Consider the following 16,487-nt stretch of genomic DNA (forward strand, 5'->3'; position numbering starts at 1 on the left):
ACATTCTTTAAAAAAAAAAAAAAATTAGACTTCCAGGCAACATGGCGCTATAGACAGAAGCACCATGCTGTCCCTCCACAGCAAGGATCCAAAAAACTAAGTCAAACAGAGTCACACATGAATCCTGAAACCCTGAGCATCAAATGAAGAGACAAAGAACTCAGCCAAGCACCAAATGGAATAAGAAACTGACCGAGAACAGAGAGCGAGGAGAGATACATGCAGAGGTCTCCTATCAGCTAACGCAGCACAGATCCACCATCTTGGACTCCTATTGGAGATCAGCGAACAGGGGTACAAGAAAGCAGCTTCACGGGCTTCCAGCAGGAGACAGAACAACCAGTAACCAGATATATACGCTTTCCCACCCCCTACGCTTCTTCACCCCCCGTCAGCCTCCTCTGCTTCCTACAGCCACAGTCTCTTGACCGGGAAGCACTGGCTTCACCCCAGTGTTGCTTGGATTCCACCCGCCCACACTGGCCGACTCCCTGAGTGCCACTGGTTGGCTGCTGGTGTTGCTTTTTTCTGCTTCATTAGATTTCTTCCGTTCCTCTCACCACCTCCTCCTTTCTCTCAAACACCTGGCTCCATGCGCTATCTTTGCTTCTTCCTGAAAGACTGTGAAACACCACTCGACTGTGAAACTGCTTCCCAGCCTGTGCTGCCATGCTGATGGGACACCCGGGGCTTTTGTTTGTTCTGATTTGTTTGTTTTCTTTTTCTTTTCTCGGCTTGGGAGCCCCTTCTAGCCGGGCAGTACTGCACAGCTTGCGAGCTACTCCCTTACTCTGCACGGATGCACAGTGACATCCCTGAGGACATTTCTTTTTTCTTGGTTTTTTGGGGGTTTTTTGTTTCTTTGTTTTCTTCTCTTTTTCCCTTTCTTCATTTCCAGTTTCTCATCCCTCTATACTTACTTTCTCTTCCTATCTCCTGAATACCTGGTGCTGTGTGACACCTCTACCCCTTCTAGCAAGGCTATATTTCATGGCCTGGGAGCAACTTCCCCAGTCCTAGCAGACGCACCAGTAGGATCCTTGGGGGCTTTTCTTCCTTTCCTTTTTTCCTCTAATTTTTATTTATTCATTTTTTAATTTTACCCTTTTTTTTTTCATTTTCATTTTTCTCCATTTCTCAGTCTCTCCTCTCTCCAATAGCAAGCTCCCTTGGCACTCTTTTTTGTGTGTATGCTTTTGGCTCCTGTTACTCTCTCCTCTTTTCCATACCCATCTTAGCTCTAAACATCACAATCTCCCCCCTCCTTCCTGCCTCCCTGCACTGTGCGCTGAACATCACTCTCAAGCAGCACAGGCATGGCCTACTGGAACCTGCCCTACACTGATTCCCAGTCCGCCCTGTCGGCCCTAGTACGTGCCACAAACAACCCACCCCAACAACTCCCCTTCAGCTGGACCTGCTCTGCTGTACCATACCTGAGTGACTGACCCTGCCCATTGAAGGAGGTGAAAAGTATCGTGCCCAGAGATGAGCAAACAACAAAGAACACACAGCCTGCCTGCTCAGATATAACCAAATAAAACAAAAAATAGGACAAAACAAACAAATCTACAATCAATAAATAAAGAAAATTACTGAATGCCCTGAAGACAGCGGGCAATATCAAAACATATACAAAAACAGGACAGGATGGTCCCACTGGGCACCCAAAATAAAACACTAAATGACTTTCCAGTAGAAGAAAAGGCACTAGAACTACCTGAAAGGGAATTCAAATCTCTAATATTCAGAATTATCCAAGAGTTGAAGCAAAAAGAAAACAAAAATTAGGAAAAAATAGACAAATTCATGGAAAATACAGACCAAAAAATGGAAGAATTCAAGAAAATAATACTGGGAACAAAATGCTAAAATAAATTCACAACTATAAATCATACAAAAACAACAATTAGGAATCCAAAAGCTAATAAGATTTCATAAATGGACAGTGTCATAGAAGGGCTGAAGAGCAGGTTTGAAAACAATGGACGACTGGATCAGCGAAATTGAAGACAAACACTTGGATATGACTCTGACCTGAGAAACCCATTAAGGCTAAAGTCATAAAGGAATACATAGGGACACACTTTTCCTGTTGTGCTAGAATTTTCAGGAACACACCTAGGATTTAAAAATAATAAAAAGCTATTAAAGATTAATTAAATTCCATAAATAACTGCCTTGTAAGGTGACCAGCCATCAGGTTTGCCCAGGACTGAAGGGTTTTCCAACGAAGTGTTTCAGTGCTAAAACTGGAAGTCTCCAGCAAACCAGGACAAATTGGTCACCCTATTGCCTTGATTGAACCACATTTCCTGGGCACTTTGTTTAGCTAGGAGCCCCAGTATCACAGTGGTTAAAGCACTTGGCTGCTAAATGAAAGGTCAGTGGTTTGAACCCACCAGCGGCTCCTCAGGAGAAAGAAGCGGAAGTCTGCTTCTGAAAAGATTATGGCCTTGGAAACCTTATGGGGTAGTTCTACCCTGCCCTGTAAGGTCACTATGAGTTGGAATCGACTTGACAGCAATGGGCTTGGTTTTTTGTTGTTGTTGTTGTTTGGTTTTGGTTTTTTGCTTAGCTGAACAACCTGGAGCAAAATTATGTCTTGAATTTCACCTCCATTCTGCTGTTCCTAGGCAGGCACCGTGTCAAGTGCCAAAACCAAACCCGTTGCCCTCAGGTCGATTCCAATTCCTAGCGACATTATAGGCCAGAGTAGAAATGCCCCATGGTGTTTCCAACGCGGTTATCTTTACTGAAACAGACTGCCACATCTTTCTCCCACGGAGCAGCTGATGGGTTCAAACCACTGACCATTCAGTTAGCAGCCAAGGGCTTAACCACTGTGCCACCAGGGCTCCTTACGTTAAGTGCAGTGGTTCTCAATTCTACCTATACAAGGAGGTTTTTAAGAATACTAACACCCATCCTTCATGCCCCAAATATTCTCATTTAATTAGTCTGAAGACTTTCAAAAAACTGACTTTAAGAGTTCTGACTCAGATACTGGAGTTTTAACATCAGACTAACCACCTGGCCACCAGCCTGTGCCACTTGAGAGAAGTTGCTTACCCCTCTGAAGCTCTCTGTAAAATAGAGTAGAAGCACCTGTCTTGCAAGGATGCTGTGAATGTTGAGATGTGAAATGCTGTTGCAAGGATGCTGTGAATGTTGAGATGTGAAATGCTGTTGCAAGGATGCTGTGAATGTTGAGATGTGAAATGCTCTTGCAAGGATGCTGCGAATGTTGAGATGTGAAATGCCTTGCACCATGCCTAGGACATAGGAGTGCTTCTAATGGAATAGAATTGCCTATCCCTGAAACCTCAAAACTTAGATCTTTTTTTCTAATCTTTCTAATGGGAAAAACTTCTTTTTGAACACTGAATTATACAAGACTCAGTGAGTTATTTCCTTTAAGCTACTAATTGTCTCATCACAACGGTAGATTTGCTTTATTCCTGGGGGAAGAATTTCCTAACAATTTTAAACACAACCTTACAGAGTGAAAAACATGACCGGTTGAGTGTTGTTGGTATGAGCACGTCCTTACAAGCTGATCGCACGTTTGCCACATCTTTAGAATTTTGAAGGGCTGTCTTAACAAACCCTGGTGGTGTAGTGGTTAAGAGCTATGGCTGCTAACCAAAAGGTTGGCAGTTTGAATCCACCAGGTGCTCCTCAGAAACTGTATGGGGCAGTTCCACTCTGTCCTATTGGGTCACTATAAGTCGGAATAGACTTGACGGCAGTGGTTTTGTTTTGTTTTTGGTCTCAACAAGTAATCTAAATAAGTGAATACCAGTATACCCATTGCTTGTTGAAAGTAATTAGATGGCTGTATAACAAACATTAGTGAAAAAAGATCAAGGAAGCAGCTGAATGTTGAGAACCCGAAGGGCTAATACCTGAAAATTTCTTTTGGAGAAAAATTACTGGAAAAATGGCTAAATACATTAATTTGTCAGATAAATTATTCACATGGCCATTAAATTATAGTATAGGGAAAAAGACAAACCCACAAGGAAGGAAAGACCAGGACAAGATACAACCAGTACAAAATGTTGAAAATCATATGAATGAGACATAAAACCACAAGGAAGGACAGAACAGGACAAGAGACAACCAGAACAAAATTTTGAAAGTTGAAAAGCATATGGATGGACCAGTAGACTTGAGAAAGGCAAATCAAACCAGCAGTAGAGAAAGGTGAGACTCAATCCAATTCCCCCCTCAGAATTGTCCAAAGGCTTGAGAACGGTCAGATCCAGCACCTCAGCAACTGGGGGTGAAGGACAGTGGTTAAAATAAGAACTTTGTCAAAACTATTTTGAGAATTAATTCCCTGAGATCCCTTCCCCCACTCCCCACACTGGCTGCCTACCCCTCTTCCACACCAGCTAAAGTCCAGAGGTGTATTCTCTGGAGAGGTTAAAAACGGGTTTTCCAAACTGCAGGGAATTCCGGGCACTGCAGCAGGGATGGGTACTGAGCCAAAAGCAGGGTGGGGAGATGGGGGCAGAAAGGCTGTAGACATGCAGGGTGCCAAAGACAGAGATCTCACCCTTCCTTCCCCACACAGCCCCCAGAACACTCGCAGACAGACCCTTGCCCTCCGGGAAGCCTGGAGCCCTCTTCTCTAGAGAATCTGACCAAACCAAAAGACACTAAAGTGGAGGAGAGGACTCTCCCAAAAGGCCCACACAGATAATCTTAAAAACAACCCCTTTCTACCAGTCTAAAGCTTACAATCAGCTTTTTAGTCCTCCATAAGCAGATAGTCAAGGATTTCCAGATGTCCTGAAAAAGCCTAAAACATAAAAAACAGAAATGACTAAACACAGAAGAAACTTGGAGGAAACAGATGCTTTGGGAGAACAATTTAAAAAACAAAAACAAACACTATCATGAATACTCTCAGAGGAAACAGAATGAATCCATAGACAAGAACATAAAATAAGAAAAGGGCAGTATATTAAAAAAGGAAGTTTCAGAAATCAAAAAGGGGTCCTGAGATTTTAAAATATGGTAGCAAAGAGTTGGAAGATTGAGTTTAGGTGCTAAAAAACAGAGATGACAAAAAAGAAAAGTTAAGAAAATTAGAGATTCAGTTCTGGAGATCCAAACTTCCAAATAACAGCTCCAGGAAGAAAGCAGCAGGGGAAATCATCGACAAACACAAAAAATTTCCCAGAACTGAAGCCTATGTTACCACATTGAAAGGGCTCACCAAGCACCCACCACAATGGATGAAAACAGATTCACACTAAGGCACATCCCTGTGAAATGTCATTATCCTGGGAACCAAGAGTCTACAAGCTTTCAAGTCACATACAAGAAGCAGAAATCAAAATGGCATTGGATTTTCTATTACTCTGGAAACAATGGAGCAATACATTCAAAATTGTGAAGAAAAATGATCTCCAACCTACAATTCTATAAAGTAACAGTCAAGTAGGATAGACGTGCATGGTCCAAAAATTTTACTTCCGTACATACTTCCTTTAGAAGACACTGAAGGATGTGCTCCACCAAAACATGTGAGTTACTAATAAAATGGAAAACATGGAATCCAGAAAACAGATTTACACAGGCAATGTGAATGGAAATCCCTTGATAGCTATGACCAAAGGGCAGATCTGAGAAGCATGATCCAAGAGACAGGCTGAGTTACCCTCACCAAGATCCATGCTACTACTACTGTCCTTTTAACCTGAAGAGCAGCATGCCCAGGTGATCCTGGTCGAAATGACCTCTAGGCTTGTCCATACCATGTGTGATTATGTCCCAGCTTTCATTCCACGCCCAGCTCATGGATCAGCAAAGGCACTCGTATCAACCCATGAATGTATTCTTTTGACTTACTCCCAAGAGCTAGAGTTTGATTCAGTCTACTCCCTCTGACCATGTTTCTGCCAGACACCCATTACCTAGCCCACACTATAATCAGATGCCCTGACTGCGGTGAGCCTCTGTGAAGCAGGACTCACTCATGACCTTAGCAATGAACTTGATCTTACTGATGGGCTTCCCCAAAAGTGGCTTTTATAAATTCTTAGGGAAGCTGAAGCCAGACTATAACCCGAAGACTGTTTGGTTCTCCCTGAAGCCTTCATGTAATGATGAAAATTTTGCTGCTTTATACTTGCTAACAGGTTTTTCAAAACGAAAAAAGAAAAGCAAGGGAATGAGTTAACACCAGATCAGGATAGTGCCTACATCTGGGAGAGAAAGGGATGCAACTGGGGACTCACAGGAGTCTTCCCAGATATACTAAATGTTCTATTCCTTAACCTGGTGGTGAGTGCAAAAATGTTAATTAGTATTCTTTAAATCATACTGTATTTATCTTCTGTATTTATGTTTTATTTCACAGTTTTTAAAACCATCCTCTCCACTCCCCTTGCTCAGATTCCATGCTCACTGAAGAGCTTTCTGGTGGTGGTTTAGCTTCCGCTGTAGCTTTGCCTCCAGGAAGAGAACGGACATCCAGACCACTTGGCATGTGTGTTTCTCTTTTTAAAGTAATATGCTGGTGTGTTAATTTTTTTTAAAAACAGGACTACTGAAATAACAAATGCTTACTGATTTAATGACTATGTTCTTATAAATGGAATGAAATTGGCCTCAAAATACATCTTCGGAAGAGTCAGTGTATCCTCTGTGAGTCACCAAGTTCGCTCTCAGAATCAGGACTTTTTTGATGCTTCAATTTCATCCCATACTGCAGCTTCAATTTTTGAAGTATCATATTCCCTCATCATATCAAACTCAAGCCAAGGCTGGCCCCACTTCTGAGCTTCTTTCATTTGTTCTTCAGTTAAATAAAGATCAAATCGGATTCCTTTAACATTAAATTGTGGACGCTCCCAGCGTTTGGACCAGGGCTTAGGCTTCATTTTTACTTTCAACTAAGGAAGACAGAAGGAAAGGAATAATTAGGCTGTGAGGCATAAGTAAAAATCTTCCTAAGTTTTCATTAAGAGTATTTCTTTCTTATTTTATACGTGAATTTCCAATTCCAAATGTACATCCCATACCTTATTAACTGGAACTTCTTGGTCAGATTCTTGTACTACTGGCTTCATATTCGTATCGAAAGTGCTATATTCAGGAAGGGCATCTCTTAAGTACAACAAGCTATCATCCAGCCGTTTCTCTAATTTGACCACTTGGATCTCCTGAATTCGAGGATTATAAAGTTGAAAGCAAATCTCAACACCTTAAAAAGAGAAAACATATTCTTAATGTAAGTCCAGATTCCTGCATAAGCCTCATACTATAGGGTTTTGCACATAGGAAATGTGATATAAATTCATAAAGAAATAGAAATAAACTAAAATCCACTTAGATGAAAAGTAGGAAATCTAAATTAATTAATCTAAAAAAAAGTCTTCTGTAAATATATTGAGTCACATAACTCTTTAATTCTGACAGTATTAACTTGAGAAAGTTCAAGTAAATTCTTTACTCTGTCATGTTCTGTTTATTTCCCAATTACCTGAATTAAAATCAACCGTCCATGTTAAAAGCAACAGGATTAATGATGCAAAAAGATAAGTAAATTTTTAATTTCTAACTTTGGTTCCGAAGCCCTTTTAAGGATAGCCTGGGTTTTTTAACACACTGGGGCCCTCCATAAGAGGCAAGCTAAGAACAGCTTTAGGTGTATCAAGATGCTACCAGCAATAGTTTAATATAGATCATCTGTATCATTAAACACTTAAGGGCAAGGGTGTTTGCTGAGGTTTCCTGGAATAAACCCAAGAGAAATACAAATACTGTTAACCAGGATCAACATTAACATCTAATGTTTAATAACAGCATTTGATCCAATATTTACTGTACACCTGTTCTGTCCAGGCACTGATCTAGCTGTGCCTATAGCAAAACAAGAAAGATCCTTCTCCTCCCAAAAAGCTTATATTCTAGTGGATGATGACGAACGATAAAACAAATCAACAAGGTAATTTCATACTGTGAAGGCAATACAGGGTATGACACTGTGGCTGGGAGGGGGCAAATTTACAGTCAAGGCAGGCCTCGCTGAGAGGATGATATCTGAATACTATAAAGGGCCAAGAATGTTCTAGGCAGAAAGAGCAGCAAATGCAAAAGCTTAGGGTGTCAACAAATTTCCCATGTTGGAACAACTAGGAAAAGGCCTATTCGGCAGCTGGAGCATAGTAACTTAGTGGGCAGTAATATAAACCAAGAGATGCTGCACGATTATATGCAAGAGAAGACGGTGGCATGGGCGAGAAAGTCAGCAATGGAGATGGAGAAATGTAGACAGAACTGGGATGTTTTGGAGAATGAGCCAAGAAAACATATCGATCGAATGGATGCGTGAAAGAGAAAAAAACAGCTCCTAGGCTTTAAGTCAACAGGTGGGCAGTGGTACCATTTCTGGAAATGGATAAGACTGTGAGAGGAATGCAATGTGAGGGAAAATAAAGAGCTCCCTACGAAACTTATGCTTATAAGATATCCAGGTGGAGATGTCAAACAAGATAGCTATATGAGCAAATCTGGAGCTAAGAAAGGGTCAGTCCTGGAGATATAAGTGTAGGAGTTATCATTATATGGATGGTATTTAAAGCCACTGGACAAGAAAGAACCACCAAAGAAGGGAGTAATGATAGGGAAGGACAAGGCAGGTTACAACAGTCAAAACGTACTGTAGTGAAGGGCAAGAGCAAACTAAATACTGTTTATTATGTGTCCAGTATTTCATATACAACATCACAGCTGACAGCCGATTAACCATAACCCTATGAGGTAGAAACTATTACTATCTCCATGTTAAAGAAGAAACTCAAACCCAGATCCATCTGACTCACATCTATGCGCATTTCTTTCTGTTAGAAGGCTTTTCCAAGTATTTAACCTGACTGAAGGCACAAGTTTCTGTCATCAATCCAGTCCTGCTGAGCCCCTACTACATGCAGAGCACCACCAGCCATTACAGGATAAGTAAGCCAGCAACTCCTCTCAAGTTGTCAATCTCTTTGAATATAACAACACATCACTGTTGGGGATCATGAAGCAAACAACTTTAAGTATGGAAACTTTACTGTTCTGCCATTTTGAGTCATAATCTTTCTACCATTTACTACTAATTTCTCTGCCTTATTAGGCATGGTACACAAACATAATTTTGCCTTTTATTTTAAATGCCTCCAAGTCTTATAAAACGGGGGTGATGACTGTGGCACTTGTTTTGTGTCATAATATAAAGCAAAATGGGGGCATCCGTTCCAGTAAATAACTCGTGAGGACATCACTATGTTTATCTTAACACCCTCATGGGTTATCTGTCCTAAAATGAGAGCCCCTACACTGCTTTCTAGTTACTTATCTCCTTCTGTGGTGCTATCATGGATGGAGAAGTCTACTTCTAACAGCTGTTATCTATGCAATGGAGGAAGGCTTCGAGAGAGCCTGTGGACTGTATTTAATCAGTAACCAACTTCCATACGATTCTAAGGCCACAGGCTCATGAAGAGCACTGCCATGTCTTCCCCTAGAGTCCCCTTTCACTTTCAAATTCCAGATGTCTTACCTAGAATAAAGAAAAAAAAGAAATGAATCCTGAGATAACATTTTCTAGAAAATCAAAATAATGAAATGAAACCCACCTTGTCCTTCAATAGTATTCCTAAGAATAAATGTAGCTCCTAGTCCTTTTCCTGATCTCTGGATGCAAATCCCCAGAAACTGGTTGATTTTTCCACTGGCATATGGGTCTGCTGTAGTAACACGAAGTATGCTTCCTATAAATTCAAAAGAGAAATGAACTTTTATATGAGATGCAGAAACGTAATACAGCATTTCTAGGTAACTTCTTTATAACTTTCTAAATACTCTAATACAATATTAAGTACTTTTACATGTGCAAAACCCAGATATGTGAAAAACAATCTTCTTCATGCCAAGAAAACTAAACTGTTAGGGACTGAATTGTGTCCTCACAAAATATGTGTTGGAATCTTAACCATATACCTGTGGATGTATTCTCATTTGGTAACAGGGTGTTCTTTGCTATTCTAATGAGGTCTTATCAGTGTAGGGTGTATTTTAAACCGATTACTTCTGAGATATGAAAGAGCAGCCTAGGCACAGGAAAAGGCACACACAGGGGGAAGACCAACAGCAGAGGAAGACTAGTCCACAAGCTCAGGAACTCCAAGGATGGCTGGCTAGAAAAGCTGAGACGAGGATTTTCCCGCAGAGCCGACAGAGAGATTGAGAGCCTTCCCCTAGAGCCAGCACCCTGAATTCAGACTTCTAGTCTCCTAAACTGTGAGAAAATAAATTTCTGTTCATTAAAGCCACCCACTTGTGGGATTTGTTACAGGAGCACTAAGAAAATAAGACATAACCCTTCAACCACTAATAATAAAGGTATCCAGCTCTTACTGACCAACATAGAACTCTGGAATGTGGAGTACTTTCCTCCTTTCTAACATATCTTTTCTTTCTATTTGAAATTTCAGAGGATTTGTTCTTCCTCTTGGAGGAATAAACTCAGGACTCAAGAACCTGTGAAAAACATTAAAAACAAAATTAAAAGACCATTAGAAGCAATATTGTTGCTTTACAAAGAAATGAAAGAATATATTGATGTTTTTTATTCTTCTCTAAATAAGAAAAGTTTATCTTTTTTCTAAAATTGTTGTCAAAGCTCATGAAAATACCTAACAATTTCAAAATCTGCCCTCAGTGTTAAAAGCTTCATTAAACCTCTACAGCATAAATTAATCCTTATAACACCCAGGTAGGTTTGGTATTATGATCTCCTTTTTTCAGATGAAGAAAGTGAGCCTTGGAGAAGGTAAATGACTGGAACCATTGTTATATATTAGTGAGGCACATCTGTCTGACTCCAAACCCTGTGACTATAACCACGGCCCTTAACATTGATCTGTACACGTTATAATAAATTATGTTGGAAAAGATAGAAAACATTTAAATCACCAGTTGCACACTGACTTTTAAAATAATCATGTTATTTTGTTGTTAAGTTGCTACTGAGTCAATTCCAACTCATGGTGAAACAATGTGTGCAGAACAGAAATGCTCCATATTGTTTTCAAGGCTGTGACCTTTCAGAAGCAGACTGCTAGGTCTCCCTTCTGAGGCACCTCTGGGTGGGTTCGAACCACCAACCTTTTGGCTAACAGTCAAGTGCTTAACCGTTTGCACCACCCAGGGACTACCCTAATCATCCTATTAACTGATTTTAAATTCATTATTAAATATTTAAGCTACAGAAAAAAGAATAAATCAACAACGCACTTAAACAAGTTATCAATATAGGTGAAGCCCCTGTGCAACCTTCCCTACTCCCTGTAGTTAATTATCATCATAAATCTGGTGATTACGCCCATCAGTTTGAGTTTTCCTCAACTTTTTACTTTGAAAATTTTCAAACCTACTGAAAGGTTGAGCAAATTTCAGACACAAGATGGTGGAGATTCTTACCACGGTACCATGTCTGGCCAGGAATTCCCACCTAACAGTTAGTGAGTTCTGGCCAATCCATTCCCACCCAGGATTAAGGATCTTTTGTGAGAACAAATCGACTCCAGAACTTAATAACCTAGAATATGTCTTTCACCTAACTTCACCAATTGTTAACATTTTACCTTATTTGCTTTATATATATACACATAACTTTTTTTCTAACACCATTTGAAACTGTCAAACAGCAATGTATTTCATCCCTCAATACTTAAGAAAGCATCTGCTAAGAATAAAGACCTTCTCCTACATGATCACAATAAATACCTTAATGACATCTAAGAAAATTAGCATTAACTCAGTAATATAATCAAATATATGGTTCATATTCAAAGGTATCTAACTGTCCTGGAAGAAGACTTTTATAGCTATTTGTTGCTCAATCTAAGATATGATCAGGCTTCACACACTATCTGCTTGTTAGTCTCTTAAATTAGTCCTATCCTCCCATCTTTCTGTTTTTAGAACATTGGCTTTTTTGAAGAGGCAGGGTCTATGTCTTACAGAACATCTCTGGATTTGTTTCATTGTTTCCACATGACTAGGCTGAGGTTAAACATTTTTGGTAAATATTACAGAAGTGATGATGTAAACTTCTAATTGTGTCACATCAGGAGAGACATAATGTCAACTTCCAACACTACTGATAAAGCTAGGTTTGATTGCTTGATTAGGGTCGAGAATTTCCCCCACACATTTCTTCATACTTTAAATATATCACACATACATATATGTGTGTCCGAGCAATATCTAATATTGTTTAGTGTGGTTTTAAAGGCACCCTGGTGGCTCAGTGGTTAAAAGCGCTTGGCTGCTAATGGAAAGATCAGCGGTTTGAGCCTACCAGCCGCTCAGAGGGAAAAAGATGTGGCAATCTGCTTCCATAAAAACTACAGCCTTGGAAACCCTATGGGGAAGTTCTACCCTTTCTTATCGGGTCACTATGAGTCAGAATCGACTTGACGGCAATGGGATTGGTTTGGTTTAATGTAGTTTTAAGCTTCATTAAAAAATGGTATATCAATTATTTTGCAGGTTCTTATTCCCCCATGTTATGTTCGTGGAATTCGTCCATATTTAGAAGTTAGCTCTAGTTCATTAATTTTTCAGTGCTGTATAATATTCAATTATATGAAAGTATTTGCCTATTTACTTAATGATGGATGTTTCAGGTGCTTCTATTCTAAAAGTTTGTTTCTTACAAACAATACTGTTGTTGTTAGGTGCCATCAAGTTGATTCCGATTCACAGCAGAGTAGAACAGCCCCACAGGGTTTCCAAGGAGCAGCTGGTGGATTTGAACTGCTTACCTTTTGGTTAGCAACCAAGCTCTTAATCACCACACCATCAAGGCTTCACAAACAATACTAGTATGTTAACTCTTGTGTCTGCTTGTACATATGTGTGAAAGTTTCTTTACTTTATATACCTTCTGAGTAGAGATGTACACATAACTTACAAAATTTTGCCAAACTGTTTTCCAGAGTAGTTATACAATTTACATCCCCATTTAATTTTTACTAGGTGTTGCTCTTTAAGAGAAGAGAGCTATTTCTTTTCTAACTTCAAAAAAAAAAAAAGTTGTATTAGTAAATCTTTTCTGGGTCTATAGGTTCCATAAATCCAAGTTTATTTCAAGTTAGAACTCCAGAATATTTGAAATGTTAAACCCACAGAGATCATCCAATTAACAATCCAGAACCCTTTCAGAGGACATGTAATTTTAAAAAGTCTTTACACAGCTCTGCAGGAACAACTTCTACAAATCCTAGTTCATCTAAATTAGCATGTAGATCCAAGGCTACCACCATTCATTTCTGTGAACAAGGCTTTTACGCACTCTGTTTTGAAAAACAAATTTCAGACGCAAGTTGGTAGAGATTTTTATCACGGTTATCACATCTGCCTGGAATTCCCACCGAAAACAGTGAGTTCTGGCCAATCCATTCCCATCCAGGCTACACAGTCTTTTGTGAGAACAGATTAGCTCCAGAACCTAAACAGGTATAAATAGGATGGGTCACAGAAAAAAACCTCTGGTACAAGCTAAATGCCACAGAGTTGAAAGAACTTTGAACCTGGGGAATCCCCACTTTTAAGTCGTATTTATAAGAATGGAAAGAAAGTTCAGTACTGGCTGGGGGAAAAGGGACGGAAACAAACCTGAGTTGGATGCGCTTTACACACACGACCTCATGAATCTTAAATACAAGCCCGTGGAGTGGGAGTTCCAGCCCTCGCTTCCGGGCCGAGACCCTCGAAGCGAATACTCATTCATGCACCCCTCACCAAGAAGCAGGAAACGCGCCCAGACCGGTGTCTCACCTCCTCTCCTGGCGCTGGGTGTGGCGCTTGTCCACGATGACGGGTTTCGGCGGTGGCTGGAACGTGCCGGGCCCCGAAGGCCCAGTACTCTGCGGCCGTACCAGCTCCATGTGGGCCCCTGCGGGAGCAAACAACGGAGGTCAGGCCTACTCGGGCGCCCGCACGATCTCCGCCAACCCGCGACCCCACAGGGCTCTCCGCCGAGGTGCCCCTAAACTCCTGGCCGTGGGCCGCGCAAGCGGGAATCCCTGCCACCAGCCTGGCCCCGATCCCCTCCCGCTTCCCGACTCGCGAGCCCCCCTCGGCTTACGGCAGACAACAGAGGCCGGTGCACGGAGCAGCACCCTGGCGGTTCTGAAGTTCCGGGCCAGGCCCACCCCGGCCCCATAGCCCCCTGCAATGCAGGCTGCCATAGCCGCGCCTCAGGTCGAGACTACAATTCCCAGTAATCAGTGCGTCGAGGTCGCAGTCATCTGCTGTCGGACGGTGGCTGCTATAGGATAAAAGAGCCAAGTGTTTTTTCCCCTTCCTGTCTGGCTGTTCTAGAGAAAGCGCATGTTTCTCTAGTTCCCCATAACGTACCAGGCTTCGCCCCTCTGAATGGGTGCATTTTCAGCCTAGAAAGCCCTCCCTCCATCAACTCTTTCTTCAGTTTTTCAGGCAAGCCTTTCTTACGTCAAAACTCCCATTGTATGCTTTCATTAGCACTAGGTACCTTTCGTTAGTAGCTCTCATCTCCTTCGCAATTTTTCCTTTACTTGTGGAATTATTGGACTAGTGTCTGACTCCACTTTTATACTATAAGCTCAACGAGGACAGGGACAAGGTCTGCTTCTGCACCTAGGGCCTACCTGGCATTCAATAACTGTGTGTTGAGTGCAAGGGAAAAAAGAATAGTTTCTGACAGAACAGCTGGCACAAAGTACCTGGACCACAGAGAGCATTACCCTTTTGAGGAACTTGAATTGTGGCTAGACAACTCTGGGTGGGTGTGACTGGGACAGTGAAGCTGAAAACAGTAAGTTTTCAGTCTTGTTAAGAATTTTGGTATTTGGGTTCTTGGCAATGGTGAGCCACTGGAAGGACTCACAATTGCTGTGACGTGATTATGTAACTACTTACTACCGGTCATTCCAGAGTCCCTAGGTGGTGAAAATGGTTAATGCTAATTGAATGGTTGGAGGTACAAGTTCATTTAGAGGTGCCTTGGAGGAAAGACCTGGCTATTAAGAAAAATCAGCCATTGAAAACCCTATGGTGCACAGTTCTACTCTGACACACATGGGATCGCCTTGAGTCAGAATGGACTCCACCATCACTGGTTAACTGGTCATTTCATTTGGATTAGTATCTCACAGATACCTCAGACTCAACATGTCCATACTGAATGCATCATGTTCACCTTCAAGCATCCTCCCCGGTGTTGGCTATCTCAATAAATGGCATCAACATCCACTCTGTTGCTTAAGCCGAAAATCTCAGTGCCACCTTTTGACCCTTCCTTGTCTCTCCCTGAGTAAAGTTCCAAAAACTACATCCCGCACCATCAAATATCTCTAGAATTCTTATACTTCCTTATCTTCCCATTCACATCTCTAATCCAGGTCACCATCCTTTATCTTCAGGATCACTGCAAATCACTGCACTTGCCTTCTCATTGGTCTTCCCACCTCCAGTTCCCTCCAACCTTTCTCCACACAGCAAGCAAAAGATGGCTCGAGGATTCTTCTGCACTAACTATTCCCAGGTAGCGTGTCCATCATTCTTGTTATTACTGGTCCTATGGGGTAAAACCAGAAACCTGTTGCTGTCGAGTCGATTCCGACTCATAGCGACCCTAAAGAATAGAATTGTCCCAGGGGGCTTCCAAAGCTGTCAATCTTTATGGAAGCAGACTACCACATCTTTCTCCCTCAGAGAAGCTGATGGGTTCGAACCATTGATCTTTTTGTTAGCAGCTGTGCACTCAACTATTGCACCATCAAGGCACCTATGGTCCTATGGAATAGGACCAGAGAAATAAAAGACAGCCTTTACAGAAGGAGGGCAGGACTTAGTGAACATTTTTAAGTCATCCCTGCTTCTAACCTTTTTAAGGATGAAGGAATGGTTTTGTGCAGTTTTACAAAACTGGAAGAATGGGACTGAGGAATTTTATCTCATTGTCTCCCATATCCCTGCTTACCCAACATTCTTCTGGCCACTCTGACCTTATTTTAGAGTGAAGAACAGTCTGGAGTTTTAAATTATTCCACGAAACAAGTTTGCAGAGCAAAATCAGAGAAATGAGCACAGACTGAGCTGGCTCAACCATTTTGTGAGCTGATTACAGGAAAAAACTTTAATTATGTTACTTCTATATTTTACACTCATTGTAAGGATGGCACGAACGTCATTACATGGTGGTCAGTCAGAGGAAGAAAGTGTTCCAGGCAAACCCCACTTCGGGTTATTGTGACATCAGGAATCTTGTCTATTTTGCTCATAATTGCATCCTGTACGTCTAGCACAATGCCAGCACTCAGTAAATATTTCCAAGTAATATTAGAAAGAGCATTCCAGTTGCAATTTAAAAAATGGATAGGAGGCAGAAAACTATTGGAATACCCCAAGAGAGAGATATTGCTGGCCTGAAA

The 16,487-nt window shown here is 41.2% G+C and overlaps 1 protein-coding gene across 1 annotated transcript; it reads right to left on the reverse strand.

The window, feature by feature from the left end:
- Positions 1–2,769: 2,769 nt before the first annotated feature.
- MRPL19 (mitochondrial ribosomal protein L19) lies at positions 2,770–14,283 on the reverse strand. Its single transcript, XM_004369152.2, has 6 exons — positions 14,162–14,283; positions 13,852–13,969; positions 10,427–10,545; positions 9,642–9,776; positions 7,041–7,222; positions 2,770–6,911 (listed from the first exon to the last, which is right to left on the reverse strand). The coding sequence occupies exons 1-6, from the start codon at positions 14,262–14,264 to the stop codon at positions 6,690–6,692; spliced, it is 879 nt and encodes a 292-aa protein (XP_004369209.1). The 5' UTR covers positions 14,265–14,283; the 3' UTR covers positions 2,770–6,689.
- Positions 14,284–16,487: the final 2,204 nt, after the last annotated feature.

Source organism: Trichechus manatus, unplaced genomic scaffold (genome assembly GCF_000243295.1).
Source record: "Trichechus manatus latirostris isolate Lorelei unplaced genomic scaffold, TriManLat1.0 scaffold00004, whole genome shotgun sequence".
Lineage (NCBI taxonomy): Eukaryota > Metazoa > Chordata > Mammalia > Sirenia > Trichechidae > Trichechus > Trichechus manatus.

Coding starts and splice junctions, on each gene's coding strand:
- MRPL19 (XM_004369152.2), bottom strand. CDS start 14,264: ATGGCAGCCTGCATTGCAGGGGGCTATGGGGCCGGGGTGGGCCTGGCC. Junction 10,546..13,851: donor ACCCAGCGCCAGGAGAGGAG/GTGAGACACCGG, acceptor TGTTTTTCACAG/GTTCTTGAGTCCTGAGTTTA. Junction 9,777..10,426: donor CATTCCAGAGTTCTATGTTG/GTCAGTAAGAGC, acceptor TTGAATTTATAG/GAAGCATACTTCGTGTTACT.